Source organism: Candida oxycetoniae (assembly GCF_023343755.2).
Source record: "Candida oxycetoniae strain CBS 10844 chromosome Unknown scaffold7, whole genome shotgun sequence".
NCBI classification, from domain to species: Eukaryota; Fungi; Ascomycota; class Pichiomycetes; order Serinales; family Debaryomycetaceae; genus Lodderomyces; species Lodderomyces oxycetoniae.
The window spans coordinates 228,109-242,619 of record NW_026055364.1 but is presented as its reverse complement, the minus strand read 5'-3'; the positions used below and the strand labels follow the sequence as shown (position 1 = coordinate 242,619).

The 14,511-nt window shown below is 37.8% G+C and overlaps 8 protein-coding genes across 8 annotated transcripts; 3 read left to right on the top strand and 5 right to left on the bottom strand. All coding sequences in view use genetic code 12, as the record gives it.

The window, feature by feature from the left end:
- Positions 1-224: 224 nt before the first annotated feature.
- KGF56_000539 (telomerase inhibitor) lies at positions 225-1,115 on the top strand (the record flags this gene model as incomplete). The annotated part of the gene is made up of 1 exon (XM_049326461.1): positions 225-1,115. The coding sequence occupies one exon, from the start codon at positions 225-227 to the stop codon at positions 1,113-1,115; it is 891 nt and encodes a 296-aa protein (XP_049182438.1).
- A 189-nt stretch (positions 1,116-1,304) lies between these two features.
- Positions 1,305-2,885, bottom strand: PHR1 (Phr1p; the record flags this gene model as incomplete). Its single annotated transcript, XM_049326460.1, has 1 exon — positions 1,305-2,885. The coding sequence occupies one exon, from the start codon at positions 2,883-2,885 to the stop codon at positions 1,305-1,307; it is 1,581 nt and encodes a 526-aa protein (XP_049182437.1).
- Positions 2,886-4,581: 1,696 nt separating this feature from the next.
- Positions 4,582-5,355, top strand: PGA43 (Pga43p; the record flags this gene model as incomplete). The annotated part of the gene is made up of 1 exon (XM_049326459.1): positions 4,582-5,355. The coding sequence occupies one exon, from the start codon at positions 4,582-4,584 to the stop codon at positions 5,353-5,355; it is 774 nt and encodes a 257-aa protein (XP_049182436.1).
- Positions 5,356-5,447: 92 nt separating this feature from the next.
- Positions 5,448-6,500, bottom strand: ERG26 (sterol-4-alpha-carboxylate 3-dehydrogenase (decarboxylating); the record flags this gene model as incomplete). Its single annotated transcript, XM_049326458.1, has 1 exon — positions 5,448-6,500. One exon carries the CDS (start codon positions 6,498-6,500, stop codon positions 5,448-5,450), a length of 1,053 nt encoding a protein of 350 aa, XP_049182435.1.
- A 1,003-nt stretch (positions 6,501-7,503) lies between these two features.
- KGF56_000535 (uncharacterized protein) lies at positions 7,504-8,052 on the bottom strand (the record flags this gene model as incomplete). The annotated part of the gene is made up of 1 exon (XM_049326457.1): positions 7,504-8,052. The coding sequence occupies one exon, from the start codon at positions 8,050-8,052 to the stop codon at positions 7,504-7,506; it is 549 nt and encodes a 182-aa protein (XP_049182434.1).
- A 320-nt stretch (positions 8,053-8,372) lies between these two features.
- Positions 8,373-11,396, bottom strand: NUP60 (FG-nucleoporin; the record flags this gene model as incomplete). The annotated part of the gene is made up of 1 exon (XM_049326456.1): positions 8,373-11,396. The coding sequence occupies one exon, from the start codon at positions 11,394-11,396 to the stop codon at positions 8,373-8,375; it is 3,024 nt and encodes a 1,007-aa protein (XP_049182433.1).
- A 666-nt stretch (positions 11,397-12,062) lies between these two features.
- On the top strand, positions 12,063-12,725 carry KGF56_000533 (uncharacterized protein; the record flags this gene model as incomplete). Its single annotated transcript, XM_049326455.1, has 1 exon — positions 12,063-12,725. One exon carries the CDS (start codon positions 12,063-12,065, stop codon positions 12,723-12,725), a length of 663 nt encoding a protein of 220 aa, XP_049182432.1.
- A 250-nt stretch (positions 12,726-12,975) lies between these two features.
- On the bottom strand, positions 12,976-14,424 carry KGF56_000532 (glucose-induced degradation complex subunit; the record flags this gene model as incomplete). Its single annotated transcript, XM_049326454.1, has 1 exon — positions 12,976-14,424. One exon carries the CDS (start codon positions 14,422-14,424, stop codon positions 12,976-12,978), a length of 1,449 nt encoding a protein of 482 aa, XP_049182431.1.
- Between the last annotated feature and the right edge of the window lie 87 nt (positions 14,425-14,511).

Below are 14,511 nucleotides of genomic sequence, written 5' to 3'. Positions count from 1 at the left end.
TAAGTACTCAATAGTGTTGCTCAATAGTGTTGCTCAATTGTGTTGTTAGTAAGCACTGCTCCACTATCTCGCTTCGCTCGATAGTGTCGCTGGTCGATAGTGCCGCACGTGATTAAGGGAAAAAATAACTTTATGAAAAATTCAATCTCATCTCATCGCATCTCATTGCATCGCATTTGGAATTGGATTTCAATCTTGGAAAAGTAGCAAAGGGTAGCATTGAGATGGGACTTGCTGGGACAAAAGTTAAGCAGAGATTCGGGTTTGATCCGAGGAATACAAACTGGTCTAATAACAATGAACAATTTGGACATCGGTATCTTGAAAAAATGGGCTGGAAGCCAGGATCTGGGCTCGGTTTAGTCCCCCATGCAATAACGACACATTTGAAAATTAGTATAAAGAGTGATAATGCAGGGTTAGGAGCGAAATTGAAAAAGAGTGACAAGGATAAGGATTTGGATGAGTGTAGCGGATTAGATGCGTTTCAGAGGATTTTGGGTAGGTTAAATGGAAAGGAAGAAAAGATAAATAAGATGATGGATTTGAAGAGGAAAGATGAGATCATTAATGGGAAATGGGGGATGCGATTCGTAAAGGGGGAAGTGTTGCTGAGTACATGGGATAGTGTAAATAAGAAATTGGTATCGTATGGGAGTACCGAGAAGGAAGAGGAGCGGGAAAGGAAAAGGAAAAGGAAACAGTGTGATGGTATAATTGGAGAAGAAAAGGAGAAGAAAAGGAGAAAGCTCAATAGTGGTGAAGTAAAGGAGAAGGAGAAGAAGGAGAAGAAGGAGAAGAAAGGAAAGAAAGAGAAGAAGGAAAAGAAGGAGAAGAAGGAGAAGAAGGAGAAGAAAGAAAAGAAGGAAAAGAAGGAGAAGAAAGAAAAGAAAGAAAAGAAGGAGAAGGAGAGGAAAGAAAAGAGGATCAACATTGATACAAAAATAAAGCTACTAGAGTCCAATTCTGAACCTGATCTAGAGTCAACATCAACAGAGTCAACACCGACTCCTATAGCATCTAGGCTATCGGCAAGATCGAAATGGATTAAACAAAAAAGAGCCTCGGTGATGGATCCAAAAGCCCTAAACGAGATTTTCATGATAACAAAATAAGAATTTCAAAAAAATAAACAAAAGGCAGTAGTAGTGGAAATAAGGACAAACACTCTATTCTACACATCTCTACTCTACACAACACTATCTCGCTCTGCTCTGCTCTACAATTGATAACTAATCTCAATGTAATCTTCTCTTTTACTGCTATCTCAAAACAAAATCTATCTATGTATTATCATATCTACATTAGAATACAATTGTAGCACCTCCTACCAATGCAGTAACAAACACAACCAAGGACATCAACTTCATGTTTGACATTGTTTCAGCATTGACCCGTGCACTGTTTGAACGAGAACCCGATGATGTAGATGTGGAGGTGGAGTCCCCTGCGCTTGCACTTGAAGCTCTTCTAGTTGATCCAAGCCCACATGTTGAAGAAGCTTCTGCATTTCTATTTACTGAAGCCTTGCCACCAAAGTCACAAGCAAAACTGTTTTGACCTTGGTCAATATAATATAAATTCAACACGTATGATAATTTATCCTTTGCCGAGCAAAACGAATAATCACCATAAGTACCCTTAACACCATCGGCTCCTATATCTGAGCAATCGATTCTACCGCAAACATCACCGTACAATGTTCCATAATCCTCTTCGTCAACGTTATCTTGAACAACACAACCAAAAGATCTAGCAACACAATCACAGTATTCGCTATCTGGTGTTGGCGGTAAATTAGGAGACGCTTGCCATGTTGATTTATCAGAATTTGGACATGTTATGGTCGAAGTCGCAGTATCCTGATCCGAAGCGCGAGCATAACTTGGACTAATGTTATTGATCTCTGAACTGTAATACTTGTAATCATCCAAAATGGAAAGACTATTTCCATTGACTGAAACTAACCCATAGTCATTTTCTTCTTCGAAATACATGTAAACGATACCACCAGACCAGATGTCGGACATAATAGGACTATACAAAGCCTGCACTTCAGTAAACAATCTTGGTCTTTCAACATTACAACCATACTCGGAAAAGAAAATTGGAATTGGCAAATTTGAGTATTCCTCAGTTCGATCTTTATACCCGCTCAACTCATATGTTGAGTTTCCACACCATTCATACATATTAATACCAAAAAAGTCGGCTCTTTCTTCAACAGATCCACAAGCAAAATAATCTGCAATTGCAACTCGTGTATCTTCATCATCATTTGAACTATATCCAACTGGGATTTTTCTCATTCCATCAGAATCGGCAATATACTTCTTCATATCTCGAACTGCGGCTTTAACAAATGGAGAAGCATCGGTATTTGAACGGTTGTTAGTGACTTCATTACCAGCAAAAAAACCCAAAACGTTAGAGTATTGGCTAAATTTGTCAATAACAGAAATGTATCTATCATGATGAGCAATATCCCAAGCAGGTTCGTTTCTATTTATTGAGTTCTGAGGCTGTGACAAATCAGCAACAACATAAATACCTGCTTCACTCAATAATTGCATACACTCGTCGTGATCCAATGTGGGGTCAACCGCATAAACACGAATAGTATTGGTGTTTAAAGCTTTTAAATGCACAACATCTCTCTTACAAGACTCGACATCTGCTAACGGGTCTTTATAAATGTCTTGGCTATTTGAAAGCTGTGAAGAGTCCTCTTGATAAGCAATACCGCGCATAAGAAACTGTGAGCCATTATTGGAGTAAAAGAACTTATTACCCACGATCTCAATTGGCGGGGTAGTATCTTCAAACTTTGCAGTAACTGAGCTTACAAGGAATAAGGATAGTGGGATTGTATAGGAAAACTTCATATTTTTAAAAGATCAAAAGGACCGCTATTGGGAAAATTGGAAAAAAAAAACTGCTGTTGCTAAATCAAACTGAATAGGTGCCTCGGGGTTTGGATACACGGGTTTTTGCTTGTAGCTTGACGTGGACACGGTTTAATTTGTAGCTTGTAGCTTGACGTGGATACGGTTTAATTGTTATGCTATGAAAATGGCTGCGAAAACGAGGCAACGAAAAAAAAAACGGTTGCACAACTAATTAATATCACAGTTTACAGACAAATTAATAAAAAAACAGTTGCTTTCCAATCAACTTATATACAATTTATCCTTCTCTTACTGCCTCCTCCCACATACCCACTACAAACTCTTTTTACTATATATATATAGATAGATAGATAGATATAGATGTCTCGTTTCACTTTCATATTATGGCTGAATAAAATTTTATCGGCTAAGAAAATGAACAATTTGTGTTTTGTTTCTTATTTTTTTCTTATGTACTGGAAAAAAATAAACCATACTTAATTAATTGCCAGGTGGTTTATCACCTAACCGACATTTACTTACATAAAAAATTAGGCGATGCGTATAATTACAGTTGAAAGAAGTAAGATATGTAGGGCCCCACTACTACAGGTTATTTCTAACTAGGTATAGCCTACTCATTTTTAAACCTAAAAACATACGGATTTGAAAAATTAGTTTGTCTGTATGTGGCTGAGCCTTCTTTTCTTTTTTTTTTTTTTTTGTTTTTTTGCTTTTTTCTTATCGTGTCACATTGGGACCATATTTTGTGCTAATTCGTATATCAATACCAGACCAAGACATTACGTATTGCATGGGTACTTCAATTTCCATTCTCTTTCCCTGATAAAACACTAAATCTGTATTTGTTCATCAATTTTTACCAAAATAACCACCAGAAAATGCTCAAGAGCTATTGGTTACCGTCTCAACCTTGTGATCTTTTCTTTTATTTTTCTCTTCTTCTTCTCCTTTTGTGCCAATTAAGTTAAATTTTGCACCCAAGAAAATTTTAAAAGAGTCCCAAGGCTATCTCTGGTACAAAACAAAACAAACAAATGCAGACACAACGCGTGTTTGTTGACGTGAAAGATGACTCGATGGGCTACGGGTTTTAGTCACACACATTGTTATTTTTAGGCTTGAAAATTTAGTAATGATAGGGTCTTCAAGCTAGCACGAATCTGAGATTAAAGAGATGGAAAAGTTTAACAAGCAATTTTATCGAGTCCTTGAAAACCTGTTTGCTATTATGTTTGAGGTTATATATTGATATAGGTTACAGTTGCATGGCTAGATCAACTGACTTGTTACAACGAAAAGCTACAGTCTAACTTTCCATTGTAAAGCTTATTTTTCATTATCTTTGTTTCAATATGAAATTTGTAATACTAATCAATTTTCAATACTAAACAATTTTCAATACTGAAAAATTTCGGCATACCATACGAAATTTCTGTGCGGGTTACTTTGACAAACCATACGTATATTAATATATATACACGGGTTTGATTGCTCCCCTTGTCTGACAATGCTACTAAATGCCACTAGTTTTTGGATGATATTGATATTGTGTTCTCTAATTGTAGATATCAAAATCTTCCCAGTCAAAAGTAATCAAGGCTTCTAAAGGGACTTTTTTTCTCTACACCTTAATTTTTTTCCACAAACATATCAAAAGATTCATTCAAAGATGATCTTAGGTAAAAGCACAATTGTTGTTCTTGGCGTACTCGTTGTCTCGTGCATTGCCTCGTCATTAAATAGACTTTCGGAGTACGGCACTTACCTAAATCCAAATCCACGTAAAACATCCAAATGCAACTCAAATGATCTAGTCAAATTATCTTCTTGTTGTAATGATGTTTTATCAAAGTTGGATGAATGTAAACCCAACGACTTGGCTTGTGAGTGCTGTGCTTTGCAGAGCATCGACCAAGAATGTTACCATTTGTGTCCCGGGAACCCAAATACAAATTTTCTAACCGTCCTATTACTGGACTGTGCTGCAATGAGTAATGTAAATGCTTGTGCTATACCATTTAAAAAAGAAGATCCTGAACCTCCTAGAAGAAGCATAATAAAGTCTCACGAGAATGATGATCCAAGACTAAACGACTCCAATATCGATGCGTCTTTGCAAAGCAAAATCTACAATGGAGATTCGTTAGCTGAAAGACCATTTAAAAATAAAAAGATTAAATTATTGCTCAACGAGGAAGAGTCAAATATTAATGATGAACAACAACAACAACAACAGCAGCAGCAGCAGCAGCAACAAGAACAAGAAGAAAATTCTTTCGCTAAAACTATTCATTTAGTCAATGGCCCGGCTAAAAATTACTCAAATAATTCTTTTGCAAACTTTACTGAGCTTGCAAATATGTCATACTCAATAAACGGCTTTGGCTTGGAATTTTGGTTGAAGCTCGTACTTGGAGCATACATTGTCATTTTTACCTATTAGCTTTTCTTTTTCTTTTTTTTTTGTTTTTAATCTATCTACAACATTGAAATGCTTTTTAACTTTATTTTTCCTTAATGAATATGGAGTTGACTCTATAATTTCTCATTCATCCAGTCTAAGGTATTAATGATTCCCGTTTCTAAATCCACTTTTGGCTCATAATCTAATAATCTCTTAGCTTTGCTGATATTATGGTATCTTACCGCACAAACAACTTTAACCCTAAACGGAGTGATACCTGGTTCTTTCCTTAAAAGCTTGGAAACAAATTCTGAAATATAACCTAAACATATAGCTACAGGTCGACTCAATTTTATATAATATTTATCAATGTACCCGTCGTTTTTCCATACTGTTCTTGCCAATGTCCAAAAATATGTAGGTGAATCATTGGTAATGAAAAACGTTTCTCCGCTTACTTTGTCCCTGGTGTCTTGATTCAATAATTTCTTTGCTGCTAAAACATGAGCATCGGCAACATTGCCAACATAAGTCCAATCGAACAAGTTATTATTATCGCCCAATTGATACTTGGATTGTCCCAATTCGGCGCTTGCCTTCAATCCAGGGACCAATTGCCGATCTCCAGGACCAAATATCCCCGCTGGTCTCAAACATATTGTTCTGAACCCATTTTCAGGATCATTCGCTTTCATCACTGCGGTTTCTGCAATAGCTTTGGTTTCATTATACCCATCCATATGAACTTCGGGATAGGGCCAACTCTCATCGGCATTGATCACATCTTGTCCGTTGAATATGACACCTGCGGAAGAAGTATACACAAATGCACCAATTCCTGTATTCTTTGCAACTTGTAACAAATTACGTGTCCCTTCTACATTTACCTTCTCGTATATGGCCTGCGATAATCCATGCATGGGTGAAGCTGAATGAACAATTACATCGCATTGAGATTCTTTAATAGCTCGACCTACATCCTCAGTACTGGTCAAGTCCCCTTCAAAAAATGAAATTTCTTTAGCATCAAAAGTGAAAAATTTCGATAATTTCAGTGGTATTGGACGTATATCAAATACAGTAATTTTTATACCTGGACAATGCGTATAAAATTGTTGAATTAAATGAAGTCCTAAAAACCCAGCACCCCCTATAAGCAAAACCGAATTGAGCTCCTTAGACATTGGCTCCCCTTTAACTTGAAAAAGAAGAATGAATTTATCACTTACAAGCTTCTTGAAAAAAAAAATTGTTCATCGTATATCGTTGATATCGTTGGTGGAGCGCTACCATGTGTTTACAGATATTCATAATGACGACGACACTATCGAGCAGAGTAACTCTCAACTATCGAGCAGAGCGAGATAGTGGAGAAACACCTAGTAGCTTGTCACGACAATATCGAGCAGAGCGAGATAGTTGAGGATTACTCTGCTCCACCATCTCGCTCTGCTCGATAGTGGAGAAACATGTCACGACACTATCGAGCAAAGCGAGATGGGGAGCACACTAATTCTAAACACCATTGAGCAGAGTGTTAACTAACTCTTGACACCCAGTAGCTTATTATGACACTATTGAGGAGAGTGAGAAAGTGGAATAGTACTGACTACACTGACTACACCAACACTATCAAGCAGAGAGGGAGTTGCAATTTATACTCACTTCATATAAACATTTTTGTCACGTGATCTACTTTGGTTCAATGTATCACGTGGTCACATTAACCATAGAAAGGACCTCCACTATTCAACTAGTCTTTAGAGCGAGATAGTGTCATCACAAGCTACTAGGTGTTTCTCTACTATTGAGCAGAGCGAAATAGTGTCATCACAAGCTACTAGGTGTTGCTCCACCATCTCGTTCTGCTCGATAGTGTCGATAGGTTGATAAAAAAAGGACATAGAGTTAAAAGGATTAAAGAAAGGCCTAAATAGAAAGTCACTTAAATGCAACAATCCAGGAATTGTACAGCAAGTACCCTATTATCAAGCCAGTCAGTGCTACTCTACTATCTCGCTCTGCTCGATAGTGTCGGAATTGTACAGCAAGTACCCTATTATCAAGCCAGTCAGTGCTATTCTACTATCTCGCTCTGCTCGATAGTGTCGGAATTGTACAGCAAGTACCCTATTATCAAGCCAGTCAGTGCTACTCCACTATCTCGCTCTGCTCGATAGTGTCGCTTTACACCTCTTGTAATCTACATTCTTTACAATCCTGAAAATCACCAGGATCAACAGTCTTTTCTTTATCGGCATAGTCGCCTTTGGCGCCCTTGTCTCCCTCATTCAAGAAACTACCTTCGCCCAATAAATGATCACCTATCTTAGGTCCTCCTTCTACTTCACCACCATCCTCTCCACTTTGCTCTTTTCTCAAGATTTCCAATTTCTTATGAACCAAAGATTTCAAAAATTTTGCATCGGGAAATCCATCATATTCATCTTCACAATTATCTTGACTATTTCGATTCGTTACTTTTTTAAATTTCCTTCTATATACAAGGGCAATCTTCTCTTTTACTTGTATCAAGATTTGAAAAGTCCCAGGAATGTCAACTCGTGGTTGTAGTGCAATCTCGGCAATATCCAATGGATCAGTAAATGTTTGGAATAATTCTTGCGCATACCAAAACGCACGATTGGTCCATTTACATTTGGTACAGTATTGGATAATTATTCGAGGTGTTTTCACAAACTGAAGAGGAGAATCTAGGAAGTTTGAAGCTGACATAAAAAGAGTCTGGAGGTGAATTACTAAACTGGCCTTCTCTTAAAGTAAGGAAATTTCTCTGTTTCTGGATTCAATCAATCACTTGATTACTTTAGAGTCACATGGTAGCATTATAGCCAAAACCGTATACTACCACTACCACTACCACTACCACTACCATTACAATATCAATATCAACTTGTAGGATATAGAGAAGCACAGTAAACGCAGATCCAAACTACAAAAAATCCCCCCTCACAACAAATGATATCTGTCACAATAATATATTATTAAAAATGTACATAAACATGCCATCCCTTTTTCCCCCTTTTCACCCGTTACTAGAAAGGAAATAATGGTTTATATTTATCAACTTCTGCCCTATCTATTTCAGCTTCAATAGCTTTCGGTTGAGGCAAAACAAACTCGCAATTGGGGTCCTCTAGTGGAAATTGACTTTTAGGTGGTTCCACTTTTGACACTGTGGAGTTTTCCTTTTCATTCGCGGGTAAAGTTTCTGATGGTTGCCCCAAAAAGGAGAATGGCTTTGAAGAATCAGCGTTTGATTTTGTTTCAATCGAAAATGGAACGTTGTTGCTCGATTCAGTTGAATTTGATTTGGGTTCCGGATCTGCCGCTGCAACCTTACTGTTACCAAAAGAAAATGCCCCAGTAGCAGGCTTGTTTTCGGTCTTGTTATCAAACATAAATGACGTAGTGGAAGGTTTGTTTTCAGTACTACCAACAAATGAAAATGCCGTAGTTGGAGGTGTGCTTTCATTCTTCTTCCCAAAAGAAAAGGGCGTGGTGGAAGTCTTATTTTCATTATTGTTTCCAAAAGAAAATGACACACTAGGAGCTTTGTTTTCGGTAATGTCTTTAACAGCAAAAGCCGTAGCAGGTCTTGTTCCAGCATCTTTGTCTCCGGAAGGAAACTCTAGAGCTGAAGGCTTGTTTTCAGTTTGATTTCCAAACGAGATTGCTGAAGTGTGAGGTTTTTCATCTGACTTGTTTCCAAACGAAAATGCTGGGGTAGAAGGTTTGTCTTCTGACTTGTTTCCAAACGAGAATGCTGGGGTAGAAGGTTTGTCTTCTGACTTGTTTCCAAACGAAAATGATGAAGTGGGAGGTTTCTCTTCTGCCTTGTTTCCAAACGAAAATGATGAAGTGGGAGGTTTGTCTTCTGACTTGTTTCCAAACGAAAATGATGAAGTGGGAGGTTTCTCTTCTGCCTTGTTTCCAAACGAAAATGATGAAGTGAGAGGTTTGTCTTCTGACTTGTTTCCAAACGAGAATGTGATAGCGGGAGGCTTACTAGCAGTATCCCCGGTGGACTTTTCCATACTAACCCTTTTACTTTCATTGCTGTCCTCAATAGGTAATGCTGTACTAGGTGGCTTACCTGTAGAATTTCCAAAAGAAAAAACTGCACTTGGCGGTTTACTGGAAGTCTTGTCTCCGAATGCAAATGTCGTACTAGGCTTTTTACTTTCAGTATTGTTACCAAACACAAATCCCTTAGTAGGAGGCTTACTACTATCAGACCTGTCTCCAAATGAAAATGCTGTGCTAGTGCTAGTGCTAGGTGGCGGTGGTAGTGGATTGTTTGCATTACTTCCAAATGGAAATACCATACTAGGTGATATACCAGCAGTGTTGTCTCCAAACTTAAAAGTTGCCGACTTTTGGGCATCGGAATTTGATGCAAAAGATTTTTTGTTTCCTACTGATGTTTCCTCCTTCTTGTGGACAAACCCACCATTAACTGTTTTCTCGCTATTGGCAAACAATGATTTTGGTGTATTTGCTACACCGTTAGACCTAAATGAAACCCCAAATTGAAAATTATCTCCCCCGTTTTTATTTGGGTTAAACTCGGTTGATGGAAAAAAAGAAGAAGAGGGGGAAGAAGGGGTAAATAATTTTGATTCTATTCCGTTTCTTGGTTCATCCTCTTTTTCTTTCTTGTTTGAAGCAAGTTTGTCGTCACCAGATGTATTACTTGCAAACTTAAACTTTTTTACCGCAGAACCAGAGTTTTCCACCTCTGCTGCTTGCTCGCCATCATTAAATATCCCCCTTGACAGCACTGGCAACTTTTCAATTTTAGAATATGCCTTGGTTCTCTCTATAGTTTTTGCGTTCACAGGAGAAATATCGCGGTACTCTTTCCTCTTTCTGCCTTTAGATGCATATGGATTTTCAAAAAGCTTCAATTTCTCTGAATTTCGCACTTTTTTCTCTCTATTTTCACCCTGCTCCTCCTCCTCCTTCTCCTCTGTCGCCACTTTCTTTTCCAAGTTTTGTGATGCATCGTCTCCATCTAATATTGTCAACAATGCCCTTGCCGTCTCACTCAAAGGTTTTTCCCTTTTTTCAGAACTCTTTGGCAATGTTATTGATTCGTTGAATGTCATGGTTGGTGGTCTACTAGAAGTATCAGCTGCTCTGTCATTTAAATTCGACGTCTTCTGCATTAGGGAGCCTCTTATTCTGCTTCTATAAGGAGCCGGTCTTCGGGTCCGCAGTGAGACTCTTCTCGGTACGTGACTGATTGTACTATTATGTAGATGTTGGTATGATCTATCAAATGTATCGTCGTATATGGTTTTATAAGTTGACCTGTAACTTGGAGTATTTGATGTAGAATTGCCATTCATTCGAATGATCTGTTGTCTATAGGGCGTTGACCCAATTACTGATGTATCATTCTTCAAGAGGGAAAGAGAAAAATCCTCATTCAAGTGTCTTCGCTTTATACCGTTCTCTGGCTCTGTAGCGCCTAGTTCTATATTTGTTCTCTTGTAAGGTGTACCCAATCTAGATTTGGACATCAAAGACATAACTCCTTCATATTCAATATCGGTAAGTTGCGACTCACCTTTGTTTTTGAAGAAATTCGATAATATCTCATTTGGATTCCTGGCCATGTCATCCTCCTCCTTTTCCCTCTCCTTCTCCTTCTCCTTCTCCTTCTCCTTCTCGTGTTTTTCCTTTTCCTTCATTTGAGCACTTTCGGCAATTTGTGATTTTGTTTGTTGAGTTTCTGGGTACTTTAAAGGTTGGTTTGAGGAGAAAGAACCAGGAATCTTGAAACATTGCTGCAGCGGACCACCACTACTCAGCTGGAACTGCCACGCATAGGAAGAAGGTCTTTCCGTGGATATGAAATTAGTTTTTTCTTCGTTTGACAGTAACGCTGGGTCTTGCCGGTTCGAGACAGATACAGAACCATCATTTGATTTCCAGTTCCTCTTTGTAAAGAGATCCTTCAACTTTGATGTAAGTGAAGTTGACCGTTGTCGTTCACCAAATGACTTATTTACAATCTCCTGATGTGTTTGAAAGGCTTTACGATTATCCATCACTTGAAAAAAAAAAAAAAAAACGTCTACCCTTTTTACTAGCCTCTTAAAACCTACAGACTCTTCAAAATACCTTCTCGTCGCAATACTAGCTCTTTGGAAGCCAATACTTATAGTATAAAACCCACAAACAACTACTTGTATGTGTTTTACTTTATACCTCTTCGTTTGCTTCTATAATGATCTCTTTGGAAAATTTGTCTTCATCATCTTTCGCCAGTGTCGCAAGCTCAGTGTCGACATACAAATTGTTGCAGAAAATCTTTTTTCCGACACGGACTTTTTTTTGCGTCAGTGTCGCAGAAAATCTTGAAATCTTTTTTCCGACACGGACTTTTTCTGCGTCTGTGTCGCAAATACAAATTGTCGCAGAAAGTCCAAAAATCTTTTTTCCGACACGGACTTTTTTTTTTGCGACACTGGACATTTTATTTTTTTCAATTTTTCAAAGCATCGGCTAAACCCTTTAAAAAACAAGGTCCACCTCTTGGAAAGAGTAACTGTTTCTTACGACACTACACTTACTGACCATTTTTCATTCCTTGGATTCATTACGGGCAGTTCCAGTGTTACCGCTCTTGTTTGTTTTTGCCGTTGCTGTTGCTGTTGCTGTTGGTTTTTTTTTTTTTTTAATTGTTCTTATTATTTTGTTGTTGGTCCTAAGTAATGACTAAGGCAATTGAATTACTCTATATATTCGACAAATACCTAACTACTCAATTAGAGTCCAATTCATTTACTTCCAACCTCTTAATAACACCCACCTCCAAGTTTATTACTGAGATTTTAGTGTTTATTTTTCTTGGGTTATTGAGCTATGAAGTGATATACTGGAGTGGGATATATTTGCATTTATGGGATTATCATGCAAAGGACATTTTCACTGAGGTTCCTATTCATTGTGCTCACCTCAATGTAAGATTGAACTTGGTTCAAAAGAAAAAAGAGCATGCGCTAGTAGATTACTACGATTTGAAACAAAAGTACTATCACAATTTCATATACTGGAAAAGGTTAAACGAAATTAGTAACGAAATCTTTGAAATGAAAAAGTTTGTCAAGTACTATTTCGAGTTTAGCCCGGAAGATTTTGAAATGAACCAGGAACCAGAGTTTGGATCAACTATTAGTCATTTGAGGTGCAAGGTTCTAGATCTTTTCAAAAGCTCAGAACTATTTGTCAATTATGATAAGTCACATTTGCAACCAAAAGATGTTAAGCTTTTCAATAATCGAAACGAGGAAGTACCATTGTCGCAAAATGATAATTATTTGAGCAAGACTAATATTGAAACTGGAAACACCATAGATGCAGTAATTGTTATTTGATTAACTATGACACTATCGAACAGAGCGAGCTAGTGTGCTCCACTATCGAGCAGAGCGAGATAGTGTCACTGGATAGTGTTATCAGTCAGCCACTATCGAGCAGAGCGAGATAGTGTCGCTAGATAGTGTTATCAGTCAGCCACTATCGAGCAGAGCGAGATAGTGTCGCTAGATAGTGTTATCAGTCAGTGTCACTAGTCAGTCTGCTCCACTATCTCGCTTCGCTCAATAGTGTCATTAGATAGTGTCATTATACAAAAAACCCATCAAATGCTGAATAATCCTTTGCATCCGTTATCTTCAAATCAAGTTTCCTTTGTTCAGTCAAGACATATAGCTTAACAACTTTTTCCAACTTGCTTTCTAAAGAGAGCCTTATTAGGTTTTTCATTTCTTCATCATTCTTTTGATCCAAATCAAGCAGTACCATATCTCTAGAATCAATATCTAATTGGCTTCTCCCCATATTAAAGCCCATCTCGAATTTAACGTCAACGGCCCTTCCCTCTTCTTCTTCATCATCTTCTTCTTCCTCTTCCTCTTCCTCCTCCAACACCTCCTGTCCCTTTTCCTCTGCCCCTTCCTTGTCTTTTCCTTCCTCCCCCTCAGCCTCCATCTTATTTGAGTTTTTGTTCTCATCAACCTTGTCCAAGTTGGTAAAGTCAAATTCACTATACTTTGGTCCTGTGTATGTTTGAAACAACGACAAGCCTTTACTGTCTGTGGACTCACATTCAACATCTAGTTCGCTTTCTTCCTTACCACTACTTGGTTTCCTCATATCCAGTAAAACATCACCAACTACATCCTTATTAGCTCTATGATGAGATATCTTGTCAAGACTTCCTTCTTCATAAGCGGCCAATATTGCCTGGTTCACCAACCGGAAAACTTGACTTCTTAAATTCAAGTTGAAGAAATTTTTCAACTCCTGAGGTAATTCTTTTTGATCTTGCAAATTTTTCACCTTGGGATCAAATCGGAAACACAAGAGACTCATTGTTATTTCAAGCTCCTTCAACAATTTATACAGGTTTGATATTTTGTTGATCATATTGCTTCTCACAAAGACCAATACTTTGTTCAAAAACACCCGTTCGTTTGCTTCCATCTGCGGTGAGGATTTATGATTTCTAATCATTTCAATCAAGTTTAGTCGAAGTAATTTGAAGTGCAAGAAATTGTTTGAATCAAGTAATAGAGGGAAACGTTGATTAATCTCGAAAATGGCTTCGGTTACTTTTCCTCTTAGCAAAAGTGACTTGATCTTGCGTCTTTCCCTTATCGTGGAATACCCTTTTATGAAATTATTACTCGCTGAGCATTTGTTGTTTAGAGCTACATTAACTCGAGGATGATTCTTTTTGTTACGGTAGTAGTTTAATATTACGTCCCAACATTCGTTATCTTTGAGCTTGCTAAAACTGCTCAACTGGCTAAACTCGTTATCCTTGTCCTTATCCTTATCCTTATCCTTATCCTTATCCTCATCCCTAAACTTATCGGCAAATGGTCTCATCAGACCCTTCTCTTGTGATACCAAGCTTTTTTCATCTTTACTAGGCCCTTTCTCTAGCACTATATTCAACTCCGCGGCAAATGTCGATGCAGCCTCACTATACCCTTCATGAATAAAATAGTCTAGAATCAAGTAATTGATCTTATCTGCCGTATTCTTCTGCCGAGCATACTCCCCCATCTTCCTAATCAAAACCTTGTAATATTGCCTATCTCCTTTCTCAAATTCAACTTAATGGTGATGGTGATAAAGGGAAAAAAAAATAAA